We start from the raw sequence: 17,203 nt of genomic DNA on the forward strand, positions 1-17,203 counted from the left end.
CACACAAACACACAAACAACACACACATTTTGATTATGCAGGTGAGACCTTTACACACTCTTTTCTCTCTGGTTGTTTAATGTAAACTGTCTCCAGGTGAGGGTGCAGGTGTGTGTGCAGTGAGGACCTCATGTTTGGTGGGCTGTGCTGTGATGCAAGACAGTCAGGATTGTCTAGTCCAGGCCCAGGCGATCTCCTGCCTCCAGCAGCTGCACATGTTTGCACCACGCTTCGTCAATCTGGCCAGCCTGGTGCCCAGCCTCTGTGTACGTCATCAATGCACTTTATACTCACAATCGCATTGAACAACAACCATTTAAAGGGATAGTTCACCCAAAAATGAAAATTATGTCATTAATTACTCACCCTCATGTTGTTCCAAACCCGTAAGACATTTTCGTTACACAAATAAAGATATTTTTGATGAAATCCGAGAGCTTTCTGACCTTGCATAGACAGCAGCACAACTACCATGTTCAATTACCACCTTAATTTTATGAAGCTTCGAGATAATTTTTGACGTGCAAAGAAAACAAAAATAATGACTTTATTCAAAAATTTCTTCTCTTCTGTGTCATCAAAAATATCTTAATTTGTGTTCCGAAGATGAAGTTCTTACAGGTTTGTAACGACTTAAGGGTGGGTAATTAATGACAGAATATTCATTTTTGAGTGAATCGTAACACATTTAACTGAACAAATTTCTGATAAATCACTCACAGTGAACAAAATGTTTGACTGACCACCATTTGATTGAAATGTGAATTGTTGTGGCTGTTATATTATTGTTTAATAATATTTTTTTGCACCCCCAAGCAGCTTAAGTTGTCAGCAAAAAACTAAAATAGGTGGATAAATAGAAATTTTTAATTAAAGGTTATGAAAGATTTATTTTTTGTGAGACTAACAATGAATTATGCACACAACCAAGAAAGTATACTTAAATTAGATTTTTTTCATTTTGTTTTTGATTGTTACAGAGTTTATCTAGGGTGAATGTACAAGAGGAATTTCAGTTTGGTTTAGGCAGATGTTTTGAGAAAACATTTTCTATAAAGGAACAGTAGATATTAATATTCTTTTAGATATTTACAAGGTAGTAATTATTTTAATTTTATGGCAGATAACCAATAATTACATTTTGGCATACACGACTAGTCAAAAGTTTTTAAACAGTAAGATATTTTTTTTTTAAATAAGTCTCTTTTGCTCACCAAGCCTCTGCATTTGTTTGATTCAAAATGTAGCAAAAGCAGTAATATTTTGAAATATTTTTACTATTTAAAATAACTGCTTTCTGTTTGAATATATTTTAAAATGTAATTTATTCCTGTGATCAAAACTAAATTTTCAGCATCATTATTACTCCAGTCACATGATCCTTCAGAAATCATTCTGATATGGTGATTTGCTATTTAAGAAACATTTTGTATTATTATCAATATTTGAAACAGGGGGAGAAATTATAGAAATGAATACTTTCATTTAGCAAGGATGCTTTAAATTGATCAAAAGTGATGATAAAGACATTTATAATGTTACAAAAGATTTCTATTTCGTATAAATGCTGTTCTTATGAATTTTCTATTCATCAAAGAAACCTGAAAAAATTCTACTCAGCTGTTTTCAACATAACAATAATAATAATAATAATAATAATAATAATTTTTGAGCAGCAAATCAGAATATTAGAATGATTTCTGAAGGATTGCGTGACTAGAGTAATGACACTAAAAATTCAGCTTTGAAATCACAGGAATAAAATATATTCAAATAGAAAACAGTTTTTTAAAAAGTGAAAATATTTCAACATTTTACTGTTTTTGCTGTGCTTTGGATCAAATAAATGCAGGTTTGGTGAGCAGAAGAGACTTTTTTAAAAAACATTAAAAATCTTACTGTTCAAAAACTTAGTAGTGTATATTGTTGAAACTGATAGCCTATAACGAAAACTCTGTAATGTCAGCCAGTAACCATTATTTATATATAGACGCACACCAAAAAAAAAATTGTTTTATACTGAAAAAAATGAATGTCATTGAAATAGACGTGAGTCTTCACGGGCCTGTCTTTGCCCTCATCTGTAGTGACAGTGCTGTTTTTTGCTTTCTCGTACAGGAAATCTTATTGGATTATTCTGTGTTGGTAGGTTTTGTCTGCCTCTCTGCTGTCAGGCCTCTTTATTCCCTTTCCTTTGTTTGCACTTCATATTCCCGTCTTTCTCTTGCGTCCCTCTCTATAATTACGCTCTGTTGTCCTCCTCTCATTTTTCCCAGTGTGAAACTAACTCAAGAAGGATCTGGTTTTGAGCATGAGCAGACAGTGTCACTGCCTCTAACTGCAGGGTTAATGCCAAGGATTAGGTTTGCTTGGCTTGTTCTTTTCTGTTAAGGCTTCTAACGCTGACCACCCACACAGTGCACATGACATTCACATCCACAGCTGTGGCCTCATGCCAATTCAAGCTATTAGCTTTATTACTGAGAGCTTCAGTCCATTGCGCTCTCTCCCTCTTCCTCACACAGTCGCGCACACACACGCACACACACACATTTAGACGTTATTAGACAGTAATTGAGAAAAACATGCTTTGTTCTACGTGCTCTATTTTTAGATTCTTTGATTTATGGTTCTGTTCGTTGCAAACAGCTCGCTTGTCACATCATTTAAAGCTCAAAACAAGCCTTGACAGTAGCCCTGCTGTCCCTTTCTCCTCTCCCTCTGTCTTTCTCTACACTGAAAGAGCGTTTGTGTGGGGTCATTTTGACATAACAGGACTAACTTTGATGTGACCGCAGCAGTCTGCTAAACTGTTTTTTGCACTTTTGTCTGGATTGTGTTGTGCAAAATGTGATGAAGCGATCATTGCATTTGAAGCGTGCTCTATTTCTGAATTCACCTACTTACTTTCAGTCTGCACTAATATGTTTTATATATATATTTATCAGAGATTTCCCATATAATCAAATAATTGTAACTGTTTTGTTTTGTTTTATTTTATTTTTTTTTATTTTGTGTTTTGTTTTGTTTTATTTGTTATACCACCCAGGTCTAAAGTCTCAGATCTGTTCTTCTATTTCACAAGACCTCACTTGATACTAATGATTTGTAACACTATACTAATATTAAGATCTTATGTCACCTTAAGTTTCATGTATAACATTTGTGCATGTACAGATAAACCTGTGCAGCTCGTACCTGTCTCTGAGGCGTGCAGTTGTGGCCTGCCTGAGACAACTGGCTCAGAAGGAAGCTGTGGAGGTATCTGAGCATGCAGTTGCTTTGGTTAAAGAGCTACCACGCAGAGACAACACACAATTGGGTGAGTCAGCATCGCCCCCGCTGCACAACATGGTATCATCTCAGCTCGTCTCTACTGTTTATTGTACTGTACTCTGCATTTTGACGTGGGTTTGACTGCGGTGAGCCACTGATTAGATAGGGGCCTGGAATTTTGTCTTGAATTTGTTGGCAACTCTTTTTTTCATCAAACACCAGTTTACTCTTCTTTCTGAACTTGCTAATCAGGAGAGAATCCTGAAAAAATGAATCTTGGTTTTCACAAAAATGTCATGCCTATTCATAACATATTAGCACTTATAAAGCACATATTCTACATCTCTAATCCTACCCAATAACTAAACTTAACAACTGTCTTACTAACTGCTAATAAGCAGCAAATTAGTAGTTTCTTGAAGCAAAAGTCAAAGTAAATGGTTTGTAAATAGCAAGAATTGGACCTTAAAATAAAGTGGGACCGAAATGTTTCTTGAGCACAAAATTAGCATATTACAATGACTTCTAAAGAATCATATGACACTAAAGACTGGAATAATGGCTGCTAAAAAGTAATTTTTTACAGCACCAGATAAAATACAGTTTTTTGGGGGGATCAATTTTTTATTGCTTTTGCATAGAAAAGGTCGTATACAATTGTATACAATTGCTGCTTCACAATAAACAGATCAAACTGACCCTCTGAACCCCTCCAGTCCCCCACCCACCCCCCCAGCGGTTCCCCAAGTCCAGGCCACCTTACAATGAAACTGCAATCAAAACAAATTGCCTGCAAAGAAAATACAATAAATGATAAATAAATACAATAATAAGATACAGTACAATTTTAAAATATATTCAAATACAGAACACTTATTTAAATTTAAAATTAGTGTTAATTTAAAATTTGTACAAAATTTTCACAGTATGACTCTTTTTATTTTAATAAAATAATAAAAGCTGCCTTAGTAACCTTAAAACACTTTAAAAAAAAAAATCGTAAAAAAAAAATGTGTAAATTATTGACTATACATACACTAACATACACATATAGAATATATATATACACTGCAGTTCAAAAATTTGGGATCAGAAAGACTTTTCTTTTGTCTTGAACCTTGTTGGCAACTCTTTTTTTTTTTTTCATCAAACACCATTTTACTCTTCTTTTTGAACTTGCTAATCAGGAGAAAATCCTGAAAAAATGAATCTTGGTTTTCACAAACAAGACTATATGTAAGACTATACATACACTAACATACACATATAGAATATATATATATACACTGCAGTTCAAAAATTTGGGAGTGTCATACGATCCTTCAGAAATCATTCTAATATGTTGATTTATTATTAGAATTTTCTATGTTGGCAACAGTTGTGCTGCCAGATAATATTTTGGTAACTGTGATACTTATTTCAGGATTCTTTGATGAATAAAAAGTCAAAAACAAACAAACAATATAAGTCTTTGCTATCACTTTTTATCAATTTAACACATCCTTGCTGAATAAAAGTATAAAAAAAAAAAAACAGAATAAAAATTTACTGGCTAAACTTTTGAACGGTAGTGTATGTTGTTAGAAAATATTTCTATTTTGAATAAATGCTGTTCTTTTTAACTTTTTATTCATGAAAGAATCCTGAAAAAAAGTCACAGGTTCCAAAAAATTAAATGTTATGCAGCACAGCTGTTTCCAGCAATGAGAATAAATCAGCAGATTTAGAATGATTTCTGAAGAATCATGTGACATTAAATACTGGATGATGCTGAAAATCAGCTTTTGTCACAGGAATAAATTAGATATTAATTTATATTAAAATAGAAAAAAAAAAAGTTATTTCACATCTTAATAAAATTTCACATTATTTTGTTTGTTAAATGATTAATGTATATTCTGCAGATGTCACAATTAAGGAGGTGGGATTGGAGGGAGCTTTGTTCAGTCTGCTGGACAGGGAGTCTGACCCGTGCCTGTGCCGAGACATTCAGGAGACACTTGTCCACATGATGAGCTCGGGTGCTGAGAGTAACCTGGCCCACTGGCTGAAACTCTGCAAAGACGTGCTGTCTGCCTCTGCAGGTAGGCTTCAGTCTCAGCTCCTTGAGCAGAATGTGATGAATATAGAATAATCTTAATTTTTCATCTCCAGACTCTTTATCTCCCATATCTTGTAAAAATGTGTTTAACCTATTCACACCAAAAAACAATGAAAATTGCAGATAAAGTTATGTACCAAAACTATTAACACCAAATGTGATATGAAATTGCTTTAGTTTAAATTTTACTTTATTTAAAAAAATTTTTATTATAACCCACCTGACAAGTGAAAAGGCCTTGAGATTGGCTAAAAATGTTGTGAACTTTGTGTACAATTTCATGACATTCCTTTTGTTTTTATCAGTGTTTCTTTGACTTGCAAATAGTTGCATCCTATGAGTATTTAGTTTTTCATGGTCTTATTCTTTAGACTCAGCTGCAGCTGCTGCTGTAGAAACGCAACAGGAGGAGGATGGAGATCGATATGATGACTCTTCAGTATTCCACGCAAAGTCTGAATCCAGCGGCCCCTTCAATAACCTGCGCTGGTCCACTCGTGTGTTTTCCATGGAGTGTGTGTGTCGTATAATAGCACAGTGTGAGAACAGAGACCCGGCTCACTTCAACATGGCACTCGCTCAGGAGCAACGTTTACATGAATCTGCAGGTTAGACACATCACTTCTGTTGTGTTAGAATTTTTATTTCCTTTTATTTCCCTTCTCCAAATTGCTTTAGTGTGTTTGCTCTATGCTGTAGTGCCTTTCTTGATGTGTTCAGTGAATCACTGGATCTTAGCGCCACCTTCTGGGGTGATTTTATATACATTTGATAACACTGTTAATACTGTCACCCCTTCTGTCTCACAGATTTCTTGGTTCTCCACTTGGCGGACCTCATCCGCATGGCTTTTATGGCAGCCACAGACCACAGCGATCAGCTCCGACTGGCTGGTTTACAAACACTGTTGGTCATTATCCGGAAATTTTCCAGTGTGCCAGAGCCTGAGTTCCCTGGACATGTCATTCTGGAACAGTATCAAGCCAATGTGAGCAGTGACTTAGTAACTTATCTAACTTAGTACTATTCAGCCTCAGTCTTAAAATGAACTTTGCACTTTCATATGCCCAGAAGAGTGCTGAAAGAAAGACATTGCTCGTCTAGAGCAAACATTAACATTGATTGGCAACTTAATTAAATAGGATGTTTCCTAAATGTGGCCCTGGACCACAAAACCAGTTTTAAGTAACACTTATTTGCAGCAATAGCCAGCAATACATCGTATGGGTCAAAATTATTGATTTTTCTTTCATGCCAAAAATCATTAGGATATTAAAGATCTTGTTCCATTAAGAGATTTTGTAAATTTCCTACCGTAAATGTATTACAACTTAATTTTTGATTAGTAATAAGCATTGCTAAGAACTTTATTTGGACAACTTTAAAGATGACTTTCTCAATGTTTTAATTTTTTTTGCACCCTCAGATTCCAGATTTTCAAATAGTTGTATCTTGTACCAAATATTGTCCTATCCTAACAAACCATCCGTCAATAGAAAGCTTATTTATTCAACTTTCAGCTTCTGTGACCCTTATGACTGGGTTTGTGGTCCAGGGTCATTTGTGCATAATTTTACCAATAAAGTCAGTCCTTTATAACTATGAAAAAAAAAGTATTTTCCAGATTTTATTTCTATGAATCAGTAGTTACACAGCATTCAAAAGTTTAGGACCAGTAAGTGTTTTTTTTTTTTTTTTTTTTTTTTTTTTTCTCTCTTCCTCCTCCAGGTGTGGATTTTTTTTCCAGCTTTCAGATGATGTATAAATCTAAAAAAAAATTTACCCTTATGACTGGTTTTGTGTTCCAGGGTCACAAATGACTTTGAGTAAATGATCCTTATCGCAAATGTAATTGTAGGAAGCTGACTCCTGCAAACCGTTCATTTATTTCTAAGTATGGACCCCTTTTTATGTTTTTTTTTCGTGCTGAAATTTTCATAAATTACCACTTTTTTCAACTGGAGGATAAAATTGATTGAAATCGGCAGAAACCCTAACTTCAACACATCTTAAAACAGAAAATTTGACATGGAGAAAAGCATAGCAATACCAAATTATTTTTAAAAATTGTAAGCAATTGTATATTTGTAAAAATTGTTAAAAAAAAAAGTAAAAATTGTTATTTTATAGTCACACCAATTAAGGAGATTAATTAAATCGTGTATATATATATTAGGGCTGGCAAAAGATTAATCGCAATTAATCGCGTACAAAATAAATGTTTGAGTTTGCCTAATACATGTGTGTAATTAATATGTATATATAAATACAAGCACATTCATATACATATTTAAGAAATATTTACAAGTATATGTATTTATTATAATTTTTCTAGAATTTATATTATATATAAATAAAAACATTTTGTACATAAATAACATATTTCTCTTAAATATATACATGAATTTGTGTGTATTTATATATGCATAATACTTCACACACACACATATATATATATATATATAATCATTAATATTAAATTATTAGTTATAGGCTAAAATGTAGGTTTTTCAGTTTTCACCACTTTGGGTTTTTACCAAGAAGTTATTTTGTTGCATCACTTGTTTTTAATAACTTTTGATGACTGCTGGCTAGCCTAGAGGATGCTTGGATATATGAACTGTATGCTCAGAGCTGTACAGTAAAGCTCTCAGCTGTTATTCTTAGATCCCCCCCCAGAAGTACCTGAGCTTGTTCATCAGTCTCTTGTTACTAAGTGCGTGTGCATGTGAGAGCCTGTATCACTTACACTAAATTAGGTTATCTGCGGGCTTAGCGGGGGGCCCTCGTTTTAAATAGTGACGTGAAACATCTTCAGTATCGTGTGCTAGAATGTTGTACGCTTAATTTACACTTAATAAACATACTCAGTCGAGTTTAGCTGTAGGCCATGAGTCATGTATAGTATATAAAAAGCACAGTTGTTTTTTTGTTTTTTTTTTAATGACATTTTTGTACATAGGCACAACTTTTCTTAGGCTATGAAACCTCCCACTTTTCACCAGGCTGGTTTAAAATTAACTAAATGTTGTCTGATGTTGTAGGTGGGAGCTGCGCTTAGACCTGCCTTCCATGTGGACGCCCCTCCGAATGTGACTGCCAAAGCTTGCCAGGTGTGCTGTTTAAAGAACTTAAACCTCATTATGTATAATGATGCACTTTTTCAGTTCCTTTGCGTTTAGCAGTAAATACCGTGTAACCCAACACAACTTTCAAGTCTTAAATCACATAAGTGTCAATGTCATAAATGTTCTATTTGTAGCATTAAAGTTCCCAAAACATTCTTTTACACAATGTTTTTAACCTTTTGAACTCACTGCTTGCTCAAGTTCACGTGGGTTCACTTGACCTAGTTTCTTCCTTGAGTCTAGTTGTTCACTTGTGCTGCCGAAAGCTGCTCTACTAGTGTTGAGTTCTGACACAAACCTTTGTTGGCTTTCAGGTTTGCAGTGCATGGATCGCCAGTGGGGTCATCAGCGACCTGCGTGACCTGAGAAGGGTGCATCAGCTTCTGGCCTCCTCTCTTGCCAAAGTTCAGGTGGGGAGAGACGTCGCCAGTCAGCTCTATAATGAAAGCACCTTCACCATGGAGACTCTGGCTGTGCTCAAAGCCTGGGCGGAGGTACTGACCATCATCACACAACTATTAAATCAGCTACACCGCTGCGTCTAGCCATTATGTAACTTTAGGGATGGGCACCATGACAGTATAAATAAAGTATGATAGTCACACTTTTTATACCATGGTATGTTTATTTTAAGAAACAGAAAACTTTAATCTAACCTGTGTCTTTACAGGTTTATATCACAGCGGTACAGGGCTCCAGGCAGAGGGAGAGTCCAGGCAGCCATCTTCAGCAGCAGAGTGATGAGGCTGGGACTGCAGGTCCAGCAGGGGCTGGTTTGCTCAAACTGGTTCAGACTGATCTTGCAACCCTGAGTCGACTGTGGCTGGCTGCCCTTCAGGATCATGCCCTGCTCACCCTGCCCTCACAATACTCCAGTCATCTCCCCTCCACAGGTCACTGCTCACACTCTGTTTCTCAGATTACACACCTACCTTATGGAAAATAAGTGTATTACTTTACTTCCAGATATGATATCAGGGTTATGTAAACGAACCGTTATGAATAAGTTCTGTCTTAAACTCATACCATTATTCCTGTGTTGACCTCACTGTTCTAATTTTTGAGGAAATTGTATGCTTATAATTGCAGAAAGGGATAGATAAAGGTGTTTTAACATAGAAAAAAATTACAATCACAATTACATGTTTGCTGAGTTTTTACAGTACGTATGCTACTGTTCAAAAGTCTGGAATTGGTGAGATTTTAAAGTGTTTTTGAAAGTAGTTTCATATGCTCACCAAGGCTACATTTATTTGATCAAAAATGATGTAAAAACGGTAGTATTGTGGAGCATTACTACACTGGCATTAGGATATTAAGTAAAGATCATGTTCCATGAAGATATTTAGTAAATATTCTACTGTATATATATTAAAACTTAATTTTTGATTAGTAATATGCATTGCTGAGATCTTCATTTGGACAACTTTAAAGGCAATTTTCTCCATATTTTGATTTTTCTTTCTTTTTTTTATGTGTCTTGGACAAATATTGTCTTATCCTAACAAACCATACATCAATGAAAAGCTTATTTATTCAGCTTTCAGGTGATTTAGTGTATGTGCATATAATATGCAGATTATTTTATTACCATTTAAACGGAAACACTTTACAATAAGATTCATTAGTTAACTACATTAGTTAACATGAACTAAGAATAAACAATACTTCTACAGCATTTATTCATCTTAATGTTAAATTCAGCATTTACTAATGCATTATTAAAATCACAAGTTGTTTGTTAACATTAATTGCACTCTGACCTAAAATGAACAAACAATGAACGACTGTTTTTTTTAAAATTATTTAACTAACATTAACAAAGAATAATAATGTCATAAATGTACTGTTCATTGTTTGTTCATGTTAGTTAAGAAATTAACTAATGTTAACAAATGACACTTTTTGTAAAGTATCACCATTTAAACAATAGTGGATGGTAATAGTGATAGTAATAGAATTTAATAGTAATAGTCGAGTGAGACCTTAATTAAACGATTCATTAATTTCTGTTATTTTTGTGTTATGTGTCCTGTTTAGAGCTACTCCATGTAAGTTTTAATATGCATCTTTGTTTCTCAGGTGGCTCTTTTTACACTGCAGAGACGGTGGAACAGGCCCGTCCACATTATTACAGTGCCTGGGCTACCGTTCTCCATGCTACTGCACTCTGGCTCAACAGCACCGGATTCATCGTGGTGGACGAGGGGCCTGCCAACCTCTCCAGACCAGTCACACCCACCTCCATGGGCCAATCCACCTCACTGAGCAGTGTCAAATCCCCAGAGGATGTCAACACTGACCGCCTCCACCTTATCCTGGGTACAGAGCTCAGTTAATATTTCCTGTTTCAATAAGTGGATGTAGTTCAAAGCTTATAGGGCGTCATTTGAAGTCATTTTACATGGGCTGATTGTGAAGATCATAAATACTTGAAATTTTTTCGAATTTTACTTGATTCTGAAAGATTTGAGATTAGCATATTTTTAGTCTTGTTTAATGTTCTATGTTCAATTCACTAAAATGTTCCCTTTAGGAATCAGTGTGGAGTATTTGTGCTCTCCTCACTCTGGAGACCAAATGGAAAACATCAATTCTTGTCTTCAGGCTCTGCAGGCCTTGTTGGAGGTGCCTTGGCCCCGTTCAAAAGTGGGCAATGATCAGGTATTCTAGAATTAAACACAGATCAGAAGTGACAGTAAAGACATTTATAATGTTAAAGGCATAGTTCACTGTCATTAATTACTCACCCTTACATTGTTCTAAACCCATAAGACCTTTGTTCATCTTCAGATCACAAATTAAGAAATTTTTGATGAAATCGGAGAGCTTTCTGACTTTCATAGACAACAACACTACTACCACGTTCAAGGCCTAGAAAGGTAGTAAGGACATTGTTAAAATAGTCCATGTGACATCAGTGGTTCAACTATTACTTTATGAAACTACGAGAAGAGAAATAGTCCACATTGACTATTTTAACAATGTCCTTACTACCTGCTCTCGAATTTCATCAAAAATATCTTAATTTGTGTTCCGAAGACAAACAAACGTCTGTTATGATATTGTGATGCATTGAGATTTGTGGTTTGGTATTTGTTTTTCCGTGTAGTTCGTGTCTAGGATGTTTTTGTCTTTCTTGTTTGTCACTCTGTGTTCCTGACAAGTGTATGGTGTTCTCTCTGTAGGCTTTGAGTGTGGAGCTGCTCAGCGTTCTACACAGACTCATAGTCACTCGGGAATCTCCCAGCATTCAACTGGCTGTGCTGGAGCTGGTGCAACTGATTGTTTGTGCTGCTCAGGAGCATGTCAAAGAGAAACGCCACAGTGCAGAGGGTAAGCTTCAAAAACAACTTTAGCTTAAAGGGTGAGTTCACCCAAAAAAGAAAATTAGCCAATTATTTACACCCTCAAGGCATCCTAGGTGTATACGACTTTTTTCAGACGAATGCAGTCGGAGTTATATCGGAAATTGTTCTTGCTCCTTCAAGCTTTATAATGCAATGGGCGGGTGTTTCTCTTCATCAGTCCAAAACAAGTCCAATAAAGTGCATCCATCCTGTGCCTCACACAGCTCCAGGGGGGTAAATAAAGGCCACCTGTATCAAATCAATCCATTTTTGTAAGAAAAATATCCATAATTAAAACGTAATAACCACTTTAATCTAGTTTGCGTTAACAGTTGTACACATAAGCAGCTCGTTGGACATCGGTGTTGTGCATGCGCTGGTGAGTTTCGTGAAAACCAATGTTTCCTTACTTTAGAAAAGGAAAACCAGTCTCCTCTTTGCTTATGTCGAAGTCCTCCGACATTTTTCTTTACAAATCCTTGTTTTGTGCTTCTTATTCGTGACCGTTGTTTTGTTTTGATCTCTGTAACGTGCGTCCACATTCGTCATTTCAGCAACGTTGACGTCCTACGTCATCTGCCCGGAACTGCTTCTGTGCAACTGTTAGTGCAAGCTTGAGAAAAGTGATTATTACATTTTAAATATGGATATTTTTCTTACAAAAATACAAAATACAAAATTACCCCGCCCGGAGCCGTGTGAGGCACTTTTTATTATGGATGAATGCGCTTTATTGGACTTGTTTTGGACTGGTGAAGAGAAACACAAGCCCATTGCATTAAAAAGCTAGAAGGACCCAGAACCATTTTTAATATAACTGATTGCATTTGTCTGAAAGAAGGAAGTCATATATACCAAGGATACCTAGATAAGTAATTAAATAATGGGCTAGTTTTTATTTTTGGGTGAACTAACCCTATAGATGGTGTAAAGCTTGAACAACCCTCTGAATTCATCTTTCTTTGCTGTATTTGTTCAGTCGATGATGGTGCAGCAGAGAAGGAAACTGTTCCTGAGTTTGGCGAGGGGCGGGACACTGGCGGCCTTGTGCCGGGGAAGTCTCTTGTTTTTGGAGCGCTGGAGCTGTGTCTCTGCACGCTTGTGAGAAAGCTTCCGCAGCTCAGCCCCAAACTGGCCGGCAGCCCCACGGGGCGGGGAGGACAGACCTGCTTCCTCAGCAACACGGACTGTAGACTCGTCACATCTGCTCTGGCCATCCTCTCAGAACTGCCCTCCATCTGTTCACCAGAGGGTAAGAGATCCAGAGATTTACTGTGGCCATAAGAGCTTTCAGATTATGAGAAAATCATCCTTCTGCTCACTTCATTTTAGTCCACTTTTCATTTTGTTTATTCAATTTAGGGTTTTTCCACAGAAATTAGATTTAAATCCATAAATGCTCAGAGATCTCACAGTGTTTTATTCTTCTCTCCACAGGCAGTGTGTCAGTGCTGCCCACAGTGCTCTATCTGCTGCTCGGGGTGTTGAGAGAGGCGGTGAAGGGCTCTGTTGGAGCTGAGAGTGGACAGCTGGTACCAGGCATCCTGCAGGCCTTGCGCACTGTTCTCACCTCACCCATGAGCAGAGCTGAGAAAAGTCGTGGCGCCTGGACTGAACTGCTGCAGTGTGCACTGCACACACTCTTGGAGTCTTGGAATACAGGTAGTTCTCCATCTCTCTCATTAACCACACTTTGTAGCCGGGCTTCCATCCGAAGTTGCGAATTTAACTTGATGCAAAATATCACAGAAAACTTTTGTGAATAAGTACTGTTTCCATCCAGCGAGTCAAAGGTAACAAAATCGTCACTTCCTCATAAACTGGCACTAAACACTAAGAAAAGTAGGAGAAGCAACTGAATATAATCATTTTCATATATAATAAATTACTTGCGCCCCAGAGAGAGCAGAAACACAATATATGCGGCCACTGATTTAGGGGGCAAATGCCAGCTGTGTGAGGAGTGTAAGACAGTTTTAGGAGGCAATTATACAGAAACGCTTTGACGACAGACTGCTCTGGCATTTAAGAATGACCATAACAACATTTCAGGTGCTGTACAAGAGATACAAGAGATTGCTCTGCTGGTTAGTCGGGTTATTCTGTCCCATAGCACAAAGTCACATGCCTTTTGTGGAGTGCGTGGAGGAATTTATTCGCAAAATGCGAATCCCATTATTTGCATTAACACTTCCTTGCACAAGTCAAAAACCTCCTGAGGTGAGCATTTTTGCCAGTTAAAGAAGAAGTCCACTTCCAGAACAACAATTTACAGATAATGAACTTCCAAAATGCAGTTTAAATGCGACTTCAAACGACCCCAAATGTGGTTGTAAACAATCCCAGCCAAGGAAGAAGGGTCTTATCTAGCGAAACGATCTGTTATTTTCATAAAAATAATACAATTTATATACTTTTTAATGTCAAACACTCATCTTGTCTTACTCTCCCTGAACTCTGTGTATTCTAGCTCAAGACAGTTATGGTATGTTGAAAAACTCAGACCGGAGAGAAAGTCAAGACGAGCATTTGAGATTAAAAAGTATTTACATTATATATTTTTTTTAATGAAAATAATCGATCGTTTCACTAGATAAGACCCTTCTTGCTCGGCTGGAATCATTTACAACCACATTAGGGATCGTTTGAATCCACATTTAAACTGTATTTTGGAAGTTCAAACTCGGGGCACCATAGCAGTCCATTATATGGAGAAAATCCTGAAATGTTTTCCTCAAAAAACACAATTTCTTTACGACTGAAGAAAGAAAGACATGAACATCTTGGATGACAAGGGGGTGAGTACATGATCTGTAAATTGCTGTTCTGGAAGTGGACTTCTCCTTTAAGGGATTTTTTTGTCGAATTTTAGAATTTCTATCACTCGTTTCTAGTGTGATACTTTAAAATGCACATAAAACTGGTTGGGAAACATATCTTGTGTGTGTGTTTTTGTAGAAATGTGAGAAACATTCTGTTTTTTCTGGAATGTTTTGGACAGATAAAATGGAGCCTGGAGTAGATGAGGTTACCATGTTAACATCCCTCACCATCTTCCTGCTGTACGCCAGTGCTGAGGTGAGCACTGTGGAGCCCCTGCAGACACGCTGCATCCAGGCATTCAGAGCCAGTCTGGAGTCCAAGGACCCTGTGGTGAGTGAAAAGAGTAGATTAGAAATTCTTAACAAAATTTCTACAGTACTGTTCGAAAGCTTGGGGTCAGAGATTTTTTTTTTAATGAAAGAAACTAGTTTTATTCAGCACGGGCACATTAAATTAATCAAAAGTGTCTGTTTCTTTTTAACTTTCTATTAATCAAAGAATCCAAAAAAAAAAAAAACCATTGGCAATTGCTTCTTGAGCACCAAATCAGCATATTAAAATGATTTTTGAAAGATCATATGACATGATCTATGATTTTTAATATTTTTTAAAGGAGACTTTTATGCTCATCAAGGCTAAATTTATTTGTTAAAAAATGCTGAAAAAAAACAGTAATATTGTGCTATATTATTGCAATTTCTAATAATGGTTACCTATTTTAATGTACTTCAAAATATAATTTATTTTTGTGATGCAGCACTGAATTTTCATCAGCCATTACTCTAGTCATCAGTGTCAGAAATCAGAAATCATTCTAATATGCTGATTTATTATCAGTGTTAACTGTTGTGTTTTTTTTTTGTTTTTTTTGAAACCGATGACACTTTTTTCAGGATTCTTTGATGAACAAAAAGTTTAAAAGAACAGCATTTATTTAAAATCCTTTCTAACAAAACAAGTATTTACTATTGCTTTTTAAACATTAAATTAATCCTTGCTAAATAAAAGCATCAATTTATTTAAAAAAGAAAAAAGAAAAAAGCAAGAAAAAAATTTACTCACCCCAAACTTTGAATGGTATTGTCTAACAAGCTTTCTGTTTTGTATAAACAATGTTCTTTTATTCAAAGTATCCTGAAAAAAAAGTATCACATTTCCCAAAAAATATTGATTGTATTGATCCAACATTGATTATAAATCATCATATTAGAATGATTTCTGAAGGATCATGTGACACTGAAGACTGGAGTAATGATGCTGAAAATTCAGCTTTACATGAATAAATTATATTTTAAAAGATTTTAAAAAGCTGTTATTTAAAATTGCAATAATATTTCACAAAATTACATGTTTTTGTATTTTTGATCATATAAATACATGATGAGCAAAAGAAACATACCAAAAATCTTACTGATCCCAATCTTTTGAACAGCGGTGTATTTAAATTGAAAAAAGTTCTTTTAGATTTAAATTATATTTCATAGGATTACTGTTTTACTATATTTATGATCAAATAGATGCAGCCTTGGTGAGCAGAAGAGACTTCTTTCAAAAACATTTTAGAAACCAAACCCAAACTTTTTAATGGTAGTGAACATCAGGCTGCTTAAATTAGAAGCTTTACTTCATGTTTGCATACAGTTCCCCAAAAAAACTCTATATTTAGCCATCTTCTATGTCTTATAATTTCCCATTTAGGTGCTGAGCAAAAGTTATCAGTTGCTAGTATCTTTATTCCAAGGCCCAGCGCCGGTAGCCCGGCCGTTTATTCTAGCTCTGGGTGGCCGCCTGGTGTCACAACTGGAGGAAGTCGAGAAGAGTCGTCCTCAAGGCCCAGCAGAGCTACAGGCTGTGCAAGATGCAATCCGAGCCCTGGAAGCACTAGTGTTTGCTGCTGACGAAACTCACCGTAAGTGACTGGAAATGTTTACAAGTTTTAGTCCCAAACAGCTGTAAGGTATAACATCAAGAAAACAAGAAGATTTGTAAATGTCGTCTTACAATTACTGTTCGCAAAATATCAAAGTGTTGTTTAGAATGTGAGTCAGTGTTATTAGGATGCCAAGCACTAAGTATGTGTTTTACCCATGCAGGTCCACAGTTGGTAGCAGTGCTGTTGCCCATCCTCATCTCTCTCCTGCTAGATGAGAATGCTTTGGCATCAGCTCCGGCAGCCTCTCGCTCACTGCACGAGTCCGCCTTAAGAGACCTCATGCGCATCGGCCCCCAGCACTCGGCTGTCTTCAAAGCGCTGATGGCCTCTGCCCCGCACATGAAAGCCAGGCTGGAGGCCGCCGTCAAGGGCAACCAGGAGAGCGTGAACACTAAGGCACAAGCACCTCGAGTCATTAGCAAAAACACGCCCAGCATTCAACTGAAGATCAATTTCCTGTGAATCCTCCTGACTGGATATGATACGAGTGTTATGGTTTTTAATGACCGAGTGGTGGTGTTTTAATCAGTTTGTTTTTAAAGATAAATCAATTTCAAATTTATTTTGTTTAATAATTGTAGTCAGTTTTTAA

At 36.2% G+C, this 17,203-nt stretch overlaps 1 protein-coding gene across 2 annotated transcripts in view; it reads left to right on the top strand.

Annotated features, from left to right (window-relative positions):
• heatr5a (HEAT repeat containing 5a) overlaps positions 1-17,173 on the top strand; it is a 34,690-nt gene extending 17,517 nt beyond the window's left edge. The window contains exons 21-37 of one of the 2 annotated variants that reach the window (XM_051133699.1): positions 97-266; positions 2,119-2,145; positions 3,178-3,322; positions 5,181-5,360; positions 5,749-5,985; positions 6,187-6,365; positions 8,422-8,490; positions 8,820-8,999; positions 9,176-9,398; positions 10,588-10,827; positions 11,042-11,169; positions 11,694-11,841; positions 12,835-13,107; positions 13,293-13,517; positions 14,857-15,008; positions 16,377-16,587; positions 16,772-17,173. In XM_051133699.1, coding sequence (XP_050989656.1) covers positions 97-266; positions 2,119-2,145; positions 3,178-3,322; positions 5,181-5,360; positions 5,749-5,985; positions 6,187-6,365; positions 8,422-8,490; positions 8,820-8,999; positions 9,176-9,398; positions 10,588-10,827; positions 11,042-11,169; positions 11,694-11,841; positions 12,835-13,107; positions 13,293-13,517; positions 14,857-15,008; positions 16,377-16,587; positions 16,772-17,073 — 3,089 coding nt within the window. In that variant the 3' untranslated portion in view covers positions 17,074-17,173. The remainder of the gene's footprint in view (positions 1-96; positions 267-2,118; positions 2,146-3,177; positions 3,323-5,180; positions 5,361-5,748; positions 5,986-6,186; positions 6,366-8,421; positions 8,491-8,819; positions 9,000-9,175; positions 9,399-10,587; positions 10,828-11,041; positions 11,170-11,693; positions 11,842-12,834; positions 13,108-13,292; positions 13,518-14,856; positions 15,009-16,376; positions 16,588-16,771) is intronic. The other variant, XM_051133700.1, reaches the window with a different exon arrangement.
• Positions 17,174-17,203: the final 30 nt, after the last annotated feature.

The sequence above is a fragment of the Labeo rohita genome, chromosome 17, assembly GCF_022985175.1.
Source record: "Labeo rohita strain BAU-BD-2019 chromosome 17, IGBB_LRoh.1.0, whole genome shotgun sequence".
NCBI classification, from domain to species: Eukaryota; Metazoa; Chordata; class Actinopteri; order Cypriniformes; family Cyprinidae; genus Labeo; species Labeo rohita.